This window comes from Geotrypetes seraphini, chromosome 2, assembly GCF_902459505.1.
Source record: "Geotrypetes seraphini chromosome 2, aGeoSer1.1, whole genome shotgun sequence".
Lineage (NCBI taxonomy): Eukaryota > Metazoa > Chordata > Amphibia > Gymnophiona > Dermophiidae > Geotrypetes > Geotrypetes seraphini.
In genome coordinates this window covers 142,298,453-142,311,358 of record NC_047085.1, presented here as the reverse complement: position 1 = coordinate 142,311,358, position 12,906 = coordinate 142,298,453, and the positions used below count along the sequence as shown (strand labels likewise).

General features: G+C 43.3%; 1 protein-coding gene across 6 annotated transcripts in view; it reads right to left on the bottom strand.

The window, feature by feature from the left end:
- ESCO1 (establishment of sister chromatid cohesion N-acetyltransferase 1) overlaps nucleotides 1–12,906 on the bottom strand; it is a 70,138-nt gene that overhangs the window by 39,366 nt on the left and 17,866 nt on the right. For all 6 annotated transcript variants that reach the window (XM_033933917.1, XM_033933919.1, XM_033933920.1 and 3 more), the window contains 2 exons: nucleotides 9,930–12,076; nucleotides 130–241 (listed from right to left, as the gene is read on the bottom strand). In XM_033933917.1, coding sequence (XP_033789808.1) covers nucleotides 130–241; nucleotides 9,930–12,074 — 2,257 coding nt within the window. In that variant the 5' untranslated portion in view covers nucleotides 12,075–12,076. The remainder of the gene's footprint in view (nucleotides 1–129; nucleotides 242–9,929; nucleotides 12,077–12,906) is intronic.

Sequence of the window (12,906 nt, the reverse complement as noted above, 5' to 3'; positions counted from 1 at the left end):
ATCTGTCTACAAAATGACTGGTCTTTAATAAATTTTAAAAAGGAAGGAAAAGAACTAAAAAAATACATTTTAACCATATCTGACTGACTGACATGTAATTGCTTTCCTGAAAAATAAGTACCACCTTACCTGGAGATTCCTTCTCCCTATTATCCAGTTTTGCTTGTTTTGGTGGAGATGGTCCTGTTGTGCATTTCTCTGGTGTATTTTCAGGACTTGATTCCAAATGCAACCTAAAAGTCTAAAAGTATTATTATTCTTCATGGTAATCGGAACTGTTCTCTTTTTACCACATATGACATTAATAATAATAATAATTTTATTTCTTGTATACCGCTATACCGTGAGGTTCAAAGCAGTTTACAGTAGATACAGAAGAGATGCAATTAAGTAAGATAATTAAAATGAAGAAAAAGTACTTAGAGTTCCCCGACTGTTCCAAAGGCTCATTAGGGGTCTGCAGGCCAAAAATTTTCACTTTGTTTAGTTTCCTGTGTTTATGAGATTTTTTATAATTTTTCTTTTGTTTGGGAGGTAATACTGTCAATACTGTGCTACTGAACAGTAGGGTGCAGTGATGATGACACAAAAAAAAGCCTAAAATTTGGGGGCCATTTTTCCTGTCATTTCAGGTTAGAAATGACATTTCTTTTCAAACAAATGCACATGCCTACATTACATATGGGCAGATGTCTAACACCAGGTGATTACGCAGAAAAGATTTCAAGACAATTTTCAAAACCATTTACATAGCTAAATTGGTTGTCTAAAAACCTGAAGATTTGAAAGTATATGTTGTGTGCGTATTGATGCCACTCAAAACACATCTCTACGAGCACTTTTTTCTTCAGACCAGCTACACTTAGGGCTCCTTTTATGAAGGCACGTTAGGGCCTTAATGTGCGGAATAGCGCGTGCTAAAATGCTGCGCGTGCTAGCTGCTACCGCCTCCTCTTGAGCAGGTGGTAGTTTTTCGGCTAGCGCGCGCTAACCTGGTGCATGCACTAAAAACGCTAGCGCACCTTCGTAAAAGGAGCCCTTAGGGTCCCTTTTACAAAGCTGTGGTAGAGCGTACAGTACCAGCACTGCAAATTTGGCACAGCCCATAGGAATTAAATGGGCTGCATCACATTTGCCGCACGGTACTTGCGGCAAATGTGTTGCAGCCCATTCAAAAATGTGATGCAGCTCGTTACTTTTAGCTGGTCGGAGGAAGCCAACTGGTTATTGACCACAGAAGAGGAGATTTGTGACACTCTTCAGTCCTAACTTCCACTTGCCATATATCTTTCAAAGTAATGCCCTGAGGCGGATCAATCCTTTTAGTCAGGTTAGGACACACCACTGCTGTTGGAATATCACAAACAGCCTGTGATTGAACTGAAGACAATTTATGTACAGTATATCTGCAAATATCTTGTCAAGATGTCCCTATAGAACCAGAAAGAAAAGGAGGGGAAGGAATGGACCCTCCTCCCTCACTTACACCCTGTTTTACAAAGCCACATTAGCGGCTGCTGCGCGGCAAACGCTCCAATGCCGGTTAAATTCCAATGGGCGTCAGACAGCCACTACCGTGGCTTTGTAAAAGGAACCCTTAAAAAGACTCCCAAAAACAGATAAATCACCCGGCACTATTAATCTTCCCCTTATGCTTAATCATAATAAAAATAAAGAAAACAGCACCTTAGAAAAAGGTGGTGATCAAACTCCTGGCTCCTTCCAGGCTCTCAAGGGGCTTAACATGCCCCTCGTGGCACATCTCTTACATCATTCCCCATAGCTGCGTGCCTCGTGGCCATGCACCAAAGAAACTCTCTCTCCTTTTAAGATGGTCCACTAGCAGCAGATGATGTCAGACATCACCATCTGTTCCTTGTCTCATTCTCATTCCCTGGGGGGATTCAGAAAGAAGGAGCTGCTTCTTCCAACAGGTACCCAGGTGCTCTCTTCTTATAAGAAGGTCCAGCGGTGGCGGATGATGTCAAATGCTACTGCCTATCTCTGTCCTATTCTCGCTTCCTGAGGAGGTCCATAAAGGAGGAATCACTTATTCCAACAGGTATCCATACGCTCACTCCTTTTAAAATGGTCTGGTGGCAGATTACGTCAAATATTGCCACCTGTTTGCTGTCCTGTTCTTACTTCCGGGAGGGGGGGTGGGATGGTCAAAGCTACATCTGCAACCTGCCCATAATATAGGAGAGCGCACAACAGGAAGGGACAAAACTGCATGTGAGGGCCCTGCTCAGCTAGAAGCTCTGGAGGTGCGTGCCACTTAAGGTGAAGGAGAGACAGTGGGCAAGCCCCCATGGAGCCACTATGAAATGGAGTTATGTTTCATAATCTGCATCTGAAGGAGGAGGTGTACCCATCAGCCTGGCTGGGCCGCGTATTACATCCAGAGATTAAACCTTGCAGAGATTGAGCCATGCACATCCCAAGATGGAGAAGCACTAGACAGTCAGCTGAATTAACGTTCTATGTCCAGAGATAGCCATCAGCCCCCTCTTCCCCTGCCCGCCCGAACATCCCCCCCGCACAACCGCCAAGACTCCCACTCTGCACACCTCTGCCCACCTCACACCTGCAAAATATCTGTGCCAAGGAAAAAAAATGAATAAAAAAAACTGGCAGACCTGTCAAAAAAACGGCAGACCTGTCGGTAACATAGTTACCAACAGGTCTGCAGCAGTTGGGTTTTAGGATAGTAAAACCCGATTCAAAATAGCCAAGCAAATATTAGTGAATCGCTTGGCTATTTTGCATGGGGTTTTACTAATTTGCATGGATTGGGTTGGATCGGATCGCATAACAAGCGGTAGGCCGTTTAGTGAATCAGGTGGGTAGCAGTGTTTGTTGCAAAACCTGTGAAAACAGGTTTAGAATCAGCTCCGATCCCCATAGGGAGGAGTGATGGCAAATCGGCCGAAAGCCGTTGCCACTAGTAGCCAGGGGGGGGAGGGGCGGAGAAAGGGGGGGGTAGATAAGAGAGGAGTGGGAGGGAGGATGCACCCTTTTCGGCGACGCAAGAGCTTAGAGAAGGAGGCATTTCCACCTCCATATAGCTCCACCGCCACCCTTCTGCTTCTTTTGCAATCCGCAAAAGAATATAACAACCACAACAAAATATATAAATAATACTGATTTTAGTGAATCTAACCCTAAGTGCTTCGAAAATGAGCTTCCATATCATACTATCACTTATTGTTAAAATTACAGACCAAGAGGTTTATTTGGTTTTTTTGCCTCGTCTGTTAACCTTAGTTGCCCTTGCTAGCTAAAATTAGAAAGGTGAGCTTCCAAAGAAGTGAAATAGAAAAAGTATTACAGTACCTCTGAAGAATTGTGAAACTCAGTCAAACCTTGGTTTACGAGTAACCCGATTTGCGAGTGTTTTGCAAGATGAGCAAAACACTCGAGCAAACTGTAACTCACAAACCGAGCATTGACTTGATTTGCGAACCCCCACCCGACCCGACCGCGGGAACCAACAGTATTGCACCCCCCGAGGCCACCGGCGCTGCTCCCTCCCTTCATGATCGTCGCCTCCCCTTCTACTGACCGGCCTGTCCTTACCTGTGTGCCACCGGAGTTAGAAAGTGCCTGCCGTCAGTCTGCTGCTGAGCCTTGAGCATCTGTGCATGCTCAAGGCCTTCTGGATCTCATCCTTGCCAAGATTCTCATGAGACTCGAGATCTCATAAGAATCTTGGAGAGGGTGAGATCCAGAAAGCCTGAGCATGCGCAGATGCTAAGCTTAGTAGCAGATAGGCGGCAGGCACTTTCTATCACTGGTGGTGCAGGGGTGAGGACAGGACCTTGGGTGGAGCATGGGAGTCGGGGTGCGTCCAGCAGGAGTGAGCCAGCACCTGAGAGTCCCGGCAGAGGGGGTAGTGGATATCCGGAGGGGGGGAGGGGGGGCAGTGTCCAGGAGCGGCAGAGCCAATAGTGTCTAGTCGGGCTCTGTTGCGGCAGCGGCGGTTTGCTTACAGCCAGCACCATCCACAGTGAGAGGCAGCAAACAGCAGTAGAGGAGGAGAACTGGAGGAGCCGCATGGATAGGTCTGTGGCAGAGGTGGAGGTGTCACTAATGCTAATTAAGTTTTTGGGGATGTGGAACGAATTGTTCTAGTTTACACTAACTCTTAAGGGAAAAGTTTCTTTGATATACGAGTGTTTTGGTTTACGAGCATGCTTCTGGAACGAATTATGCTCGTAAACCAAGGTACCACTGTACTGGAATTATTTCTGCTTTTCACCAGGATCAGTATACTAGGGATGTGCATTCATTTGAAATAACATAGGAATGTCAACAATATATCTCATGTAAGTTTCATGTCAAACAAAAATGAACAGAAAAAAAGATCAAGTGCTATGTTTTTCCATATGCCATATATAGTGCGCACTATTCACAAAGAGCTGCATATGCATCTCTAGCATCCACACGTTATTGGGAAACTTTGCAATCTTCATGAGTTATATGAATTATTTTGAAGACAAGAAAAAAGTGAAAAAAAAGGTTACAGATTGACGTACTAAATCTTTAATGTTGATTAAAACAATCACTATTAATGCAATTAACTGATCTGCCACTCCTGCGCTGGACCCACTGTTTCTTTGGCTCTGGAAAGAGCCTACGGTGTCAGCATCAGCGTGTCCGTGCTGCAGCTGGCTCTGCCTAACCTGGAAACAGAAAGTTACACCAAGCTCTGATGTAACTTCCTGTTTATGGGCCAGACAGAGCCACACAAGCTGATGCTGACATCACAGCTTCTTTCAGATCCAGAGAAGCAGCAGGCTCGGCACAGGAGCATTAGATCAGATAAGAGGGGGAGACCTGTTACATCGGTGGGGTGGGGTGGGGTACAAGGAGACAAAGAGGTGATGCATGAGGGGAAGAGGGGAAGCAAGGAGGGAGAAAGGTGCTGCACTGAGGGGCAAGGAGGGAGAGAGATGGTGAACTTAAGGAAGGGGTGGGGAGGGAAGAGAGAGATCCAATGAGGATTGAGGATGAGAGGGGAAAACTGGATGCATAGAGGAAGGGAAAGAGATATTGGATATGAGGGATGAGTGGAAGGAAAAACGAGGAGGCACACTGACCTGGAAACAAGAGAAAGGAAAGACAAGGATGGGGCTAAGGCTGTTGAAGGCTGAGAGGGTGAGTACAGAAAAAGGAAATGGGGGATTAGGTAGTAGGTCAGGGGTGTCCAATGTCGGTCCTCGAGGGCCGCAATCCAGTCGGGTTTTCAGGATTTCCCCAATGAATATGCATGAGATCTATTTGCATGCACTGCTTTCAATGCATATTCATTGGGGAAATCCTGAAAACCCGACTGGATTGCGGCCCTCGAGGACCGACATTGGACACCCCTGTAGTAGGTGAAAGAAAGAGAGGAAATTATAAACAAGTGGTTTATGCTCGATTTCAGGAATTTTTGTGGGTATTTTCTTTTAAAAAAATCTTACTTATTAATCACGATTAATTGCTAATGCACAGCGCAATTAATCACGTTTAAAATTTTTAATATTCCTGCAGCCCTAAAAAAAAAGAAAATTCCCAGAAATGACATGAAATGAAAATGTTTTGGCTGTAGACCCATATATACAATATTTGAATATAGTTTCCATAGACAAGCATGCGGATTTGTTTACAGAGAACCCCTTCCATATCTTCAAATAGCAGCAAACAAGACCATCTAACAGTGAAACTGAATCCTTTGGCACTGCCCTTCTGCCAGCAAAAGTTTTCCTGCAGTAGTAATCCACTTCTCTCAAAAATCAAGCATATACCTCCACACTATACCCACTCATGGCAGGGTAGAAAGCTCATCACTAGAGGGAAAATAGACCCCAAATGTAGAACAATGAAGTGCAGCCAGAGAGGCAGTTACTCTCAGGGTCCCATCTAATGAAGGATAGAAAAATGATTAGAAAATCTGAGTCTGAAAAATTGAGTCTGAAAATCTGAGTCACGAAAAATTGGAAAAGCCATGATAGATTAAACTACACATTTATGAGAGAATGAATGCAGAATGTTTGGGGTCCAGTGTTTCATTTAACAAAGTAAGGAGTCCACTGGCTTTATTTGCTGCTTCACATTAATGGTTTATGTACTTTTCTTCTAAGTTTTTCCTTACACATCTGGGGTGGGGGGGAGGAAGAAGTAATTGAGAAATTGATATTAATTCTTCATATCAATGTAATAAATAAATAAAGATGTCTTGTATTATAAATAATTGATAGAAGGGTGGGTGGGTAAAGTTATGGTTCTATATACTAATTGTATAAAAGGGTGTAATCTCAGAAATATTTTTCTGTATTCAATCAAATGTATTACACTGTTGTAGTTTTATAAAATTAAAAAAAAAGAAAATCTGAGTCCCAGTAAAATATTTAGAAGTTGGGGAAATTCCAGGGTTTTTTTGCCTTTTAATTTATTCTTGTTTTTTATGGGCTCTTTGACTAAGCTATGTTAATGGCAAAAGTGAGATTTTCAGCATGGTAGACAATAGCACAAGCCCACGCTACAGTCTACTGTGCTAAAATGGGACCCTTTGCATTAAAAACCCAGCATTAGTTACTAAAGCAAGAGAAGGTTGGGTCTGGGAGTGATAGGGGCAGGCAGAGATGTGGAAGCTGCAACAGTTAACGCACATGTCTTTACTATCCTACTGCCGAAAATGCAGTTGATCTTACTACCATCCTAAAGAAGACATTATATAAACCTATGCTACCAGCAAGGTGGTAGCATATGGAACCTTTCAGGAAAGAAGCAATAATAAGATCATTTTTCCTTCCAAATCCCCTCCTTCCTACACCGACCAGGCACCCAAATTCCTTTCTCAACATTCATCAGGCCCTGAAAAATGAAGCCCTACATCCTCCAAGAATAAGACCTGCCTTTTAACACTGAGCCTCCCCCATATCCCAATTCCCCACCACCATCTTGGACTTACCCAAGGGGGTCTCTATATGGTGGTGGCAGCTGGGCCCCTTTGCTACTGCTTAGGGTTGGGCCAGGATTAAAAATGGCCCCCATAACCCTTAGGAGTAAACTCACAGTACTACTGTAATACCATAAGATGATTGCTAGGGTTCGGGGGGGGGGGGGGAAGGCATTTTGGAAACTGGCTTAACTACTACATGTATAGTATATTTACTATTCCCTTGTAAAACTATCATAAGACCTTTATTATGTTACTTAAGCCCAGTGGTCTATATCACTGTTCTTCAACCGCTGGTCCGCGGACCGGTGTCGGTCCGCAGGAAATTTTTGCCGGTCCATGAGGAGCCAACAAGATTAAGGTGAGCACGGGTCCTGTGTTCAGACCTCCTGTCCCGTTGTCCCCACACACAGCTTTGGGACAGCGTCCCGAAGCTGTGTTCGGGGACAATGGGACAGGCGATCATTTCCTGTCCCTACATGTCACGCCAAAAAAAAAAGCCTCCCTCCTTCCTTTCCCCGGGTCGGCTGCTATCTTACCGCCCTGCTGCTGCTGCTAAAGCCAACAGGAAGTCTTCTTTCCGATGTCAATTCTGACGTCGGAGAGGACGTTCTGGGCCAGCCAATCGCTGCCTGGCTGGCCCAGAACGTCCTCTCCGACGTCAGAATTGACGTCAGAAAGAAGACTTTGTGTCGGCTTTAGCAGTAGCAGCAACAGGGCGGTAAGATAGCAGCGGACCAGGGGAAAGGAAGAAGGGAGGCTTTTTTTTTTGGCGTGGGAAGGAGGTAGGCAGGCAAGCAGGCTGGCTTTGGTCAGGGAGGGAGGGATTGAGGTAGACAGGCAGGCAGGCTGGCTTTGGGGGGTGGGGGTGGGACAAAGTGTGGAAGGCAGTGAGAGGGACATAGGAAGGAGGCACTGGGGGCACTAAAGACAGGAAGGGGCACTAAGGACTTGGGAAGAAGGCACTGGGGGCACTAAAGACAGGAAGGGGCACTAAGGACATGGGAAGGAGGCACTGGGGGCACTAAAGACATAGGAAGGAGGCACCAAGGGCACTAAGGACATAGGAAGGAAAGAGGGAGGGAATAGAAAGGGACAATTCTTGGGCCTGAGTGTAGAAAGAAAGAAAGGATACACAGTCGGAAGGAAACGCAACCAGAGACTCATGAAATCACCAGACAGCAAAGGTAGGAAAAATCATTTTATTTTCAATTTAGTGATCAAAACGTGTCAGTTTTGAGAATTTATATCTGCTGTCTATATTTTGCACTATATTTGTCTATTTTTCTATAGTTACTGAAGTGACCGAGCTCGCGGAGATGGGGCGGAAACGGGGTTTTTAAATTTTAGTCCTAGTAATTTGCCGGTCCACAAAATAATTATTTTATTTCTGCCGGTCCACGGGTATAAAAAGGTTGAAAAACACTGGTCTATATTACCATCTAACTATCCTTTATATCTAGGTGGAAAAGTGGCCTCAGACTTGGAGCGTCTCTACCAAAAGGTGTAACACACCAGTATAGTTAGATGGTAATATAGACCACTGGGCTTAAGTAACATAATAAAGGTCTTATGATAGTTTTCCAATGGAATAGTAAATATACTATACAGTTTAGAGTGTTTAATCCATTGAGAATAGTTTTGTTTAGCTACTATTTGGCCACCAAAAACCCATCACAGAGACTCTTAGGTAGATCCAGGGGGTGGTAGGGTTTAGGTGATGGGGAGACACAATTTCTTTTCCAGGGTCTGGTCACTATCGTGAGAGGGATCATGAGAGGAGAATGAATTGCAGGGGGGGGGAAGGGGCCATCTCCTCTGCGATGGCATTATTTCTTCTGGCACTACAGCAGTTTCTCTCTGCCTTGTGCAGTAAAATGCAGCTGCAGATGGCAGCACTGCCACCAATGCTGCACAAGTGTCAGCAGCAGTAACACTGATCAAAAGATAAGCCTCACTGTCACACGTTTTCTGTGACTGTGAAAATGGGATTGCAGCCATAGACAGTTTGATAAGCATAGGTCTAGCAGCTGAAATAGCAGCACCTTCCCCTTTCTGTAGCCTGACTGGTAGACTTCACTAGTCCACAGGGTCTCCCAACAACCACCTTCCCTGAGCCAGACACCAGGATGTCATCAGAGGCACACCTTTCTGAAGCCCAGCAACCAAGACTTTCCTGCAGCAACACCTCCCCTCGTGTATAATCTTGGTGGCTAGGCCATGGCTGCAGGTGCCAAGAATGGCATTTTAGTCAATGATGGATTTTCTGCTCATGCTCCATGTCTTTAACTAATTTCCACAATTGCCTTGTACCTTTTAAAGCTAAAACTACAATATGTTGCTTGTTTGGGTTGTTGGGTTTTATTTTTTTTTATCAAAAGCTGTACTGGTTAGATAAAGGCTCCTTCTGGGCTTGAGCAGCTGTCAGTCACTGCCAGAAAAGCAAAGCTCAGTCAGTGCTTGTGTGTTTCCCAGCTCCAGCACTCAGTTTTCAGATGGAAGGAGACAGGTAGACCTCAAGCTAATAATCACAAGTAGGCACTACAAATCAGCAGGTGTTAAAATTTCACCTAACAATTGTTTTAAAGTTGTACACTAAGGTACAGTGATGTGAAAATGTTTGTCCCTATCCCCAACCCCTTTGTTGTATTTACTCAGGTTCCCTTTGTCTAATACAACATTTTGTTTAAAGATCAGAAACCATTCAGTGAAGACACATATGCAATAATAGGAGAAAATTATGAGGGGAGCAGAAACTTTTTCACATCACTAACCGTAACTCTCTCCTGAATCGTTGTTTCAGTATGTCACTGGACAGAGAAAAATGCTTGAGTACCTGAATAAACTCATGTGAACCGTTCCAAGCTCTCCTGGGAGAACGGTATAGAAAATTAAATAAATAAATAGCAGAGTAATATAGGACAACACAAGCTAGACTTTTAAAAACTGCTTAGCTGCACACCACAAATAACACATGAGTTACCTCATCTGGCATGGCCTCTATTTCATGTTCTGCATGCTCAGCCACCTGACCATTTTCACCACTTTCAGACATTGCTGGTTTGAATATGCCTGGTCTCAACTCAGTAGGCCTTCCTTTTTCCAAAGGCGTTTCATCCATTTTAATCCAATTAGGACTTTCACATCCCTTCGCCTGTGGACCTGCCACTGGTGGTTGGGTGTTTTTCTTTGGACAATGAGATTCTGCACTACTATTACACTGTGTTCCCAAAGGGGCTTTTTTAGTTCTTTTCAGCAACTCCAGATTAGGAAGTGCTGTAGGTGTTCTGAAATGATTTTGATTCACGAGACCGGCTTTCTTTAATTTAATTTTATTCCACTTGGAGTTCTTAGTGGCTGGGCTTCTTTTCCCATTTATCTTACATTTCACAGGCAGTGCTTTTCTGCTAGGGAAAAAGCACTTTGATGGATTATTTTGACTTTGGTCACACAAAGTCAATTTCTGTGCTTCAGCCTCCTTGTGCTCTTGCTGTGAGTTTTCCGGGATCGCCTCTTCCTTTCCTTCTTCAGAATTCGCTACCTCCTTGATCACTTCCACTGTATCGGATTCAATTTCTCCTGCTATTTCCTCACATAATTCAAGAATGCTTATTCGTTTGGCCTTGCCGTCATTCTCTGGTTCCTGGGCTGGTTTGATGTCAGGCCCCTGTAACTGTGAAAGTTTTGGTTTCAGTTTGCTCTTCACCTTCTGGTGCATGGCTTGCTTTGAGCCCAGCTTTTGTCCTCTTTTCGCTTTCACAGTTTTTCCTTGGACAGCAATAGCCTGCCCTTTAGGTTCTTTAAGGGAAAGAACTGAAGAGTCCTTTTGATCTTCTCCAGTCTCTTGAAGATGACTCTGTTCAGAACAAATCTTTAATTTTTGCTGGTTAGTCTTAAGACTGCTCTGATTACTTAACCTATGGACAACTTTACCAACTGTTTTTTCTTTTTGCACCTTCCTTACACCTTTATTTTTCTTTTCTTTAATGTTTCTGGATACCTCTTGCTCTGTTTTGCCCTTCTTGCTGCATTTTGTTCTCGATGTAGCTAAATTACATTTTTTCTGATTAGGTTTTCTACTCTTAACTTTCGGCATCTCTCCTTTCTTCACCGCAGCGTTTTGCTTTGTTTTTCCATGCTTCCCATCCTTAATTCCTTTACTTTGAGGGGATTTTGAAGACACATTTGAAGCTGCCTGCAGTCGTTGAGATCTCCTGTTGCTCAACACTGGCCTTCTCTTATTGGGTCGGGGCTCAGGCGACTTCACCTTGTTCACTTCTGCTATATTATAAGCTGTGGCAACAAGTGACTGCGCAGTCCTACAGATTTTTGTCTCGTGTGCATTTCTGGGGCTTCCACGACAGGATTTCTGCAATGACAGAGTGGTTCCTCGACCAACTGGCTTCCTTGGCATGTCCCTTTTAGGACTTTGCACATGTTTTCTTAAGTCAGTTTTGTTATTTATTTCAGTTTCAACAAGTTTCTCCGGAACATTCCTTGAATTATTTGGCGTGGCCTGCACGTCTAACTCTGTGGTCCCTGGAACAGTTTTATTTAACATTCTTACAGATTTCAGTAAAGAACATTTGGCACTCTTAACACTTACAGTCTTAGTTGCACACTTTTTCTCAGTTATGGATGGTTTCAATCGATGCTGAGCTTGACTTTTAAGTAAAAGTCCTGTTACTTTTCTTTTAGATGTGTCTGTCTGCACACGCACTGTGCTTGAAGAACGTTTTGTGACTTTGAGCACTTTATTTTGAGAAGATTTTGAAAGGGTAGCATGGCTTATCTTGGAAACTGAAGGTGCAGTTTTTGAAGGGGATTTTAATGCAATTCTCTTTACGGGTGTTTTCAAGCTTAACTGAGTCTGTTTTTGCACTGCCTTTTTCTGTCTGGAAGGTTGCATGGCTTTTTTCGTTACTGTCCTATTTGGTCTGCCAGAGGATTTAGATTCTTTTTTCTTCTGTGCTGTACCTACATTTCCTTTTGACTTATTTGCACTACTTTTCACCGGAGGCACCTTCTTTTTCTTGGTTGTCGCGGCAGTCCATTTATTGTCCTTGTCCAGACGCCTCCGTTTTGCTGAATCTTCCACTAGTGTTGTCTTTCTTTTCTGGGCTGCCATTTCTGTAAAATGCAAAAGAGGAGAATCAGAATCCTTCAACTACTTTCAGCTATACTTCTACTGTATTAGCATAGTATGTTGACCATCTCAGTAAGTACATAAGTTTATTTTGACTCTTCAGTTTATACTGTATTTTTTCAACTCTGTGAACAGTTAAGCTCTGGAACTCATTGCCAGAGGATATGGTAAGAGTGGTTAGAATATCTGGGGTTAGAAAAAGGTGTGGTTAGGTTCCTGTAGGAAAGGCCTTAGTCTACTATTAAGAGAGACATGGGAAAAGTCACTGCTTGCCCTGGAATCAGTAACATTTGAGTACTGTTTGAGATTCTGCCAGGCACTTTGACCTGGATTGGCCACTGCTAGAAGAAGGATACTGAGCTACAGACCACTGGTCTGATTCAGTATGGCTATTCCAATGTAACTGCATTTCTATGCACATGCATTCCCCATAGCCAATTCATTCCTTCACAGCTCATACTTATGGGGAACCAGACTTCTCAACAGCTAAGCATATTTCTGGCTTCTTTTACATTTTTCTCTAACTTTTATTTTGCATTGAGATATTCTGCTCTCTGTATTGTTTCTGTTATTCTGTGTTTACCGTATATATTCTTATTTATTTATTTTTTAATCCTATTTCTGCTTTACTCTCATCCTCTTCTATTTTAATCTATGATTAAGATTTTCTCTACTGATGGATATAAGTGCTGTTTTTTCAGGCAATTTTTGTTTGCACTGTTTTTAGAATGAAAATGAATAAAGATATATATATATTTAAAGATATTTATTTAAAAAATATTTTCTCTACTGGCTTTTTAATAAATAAAGGATT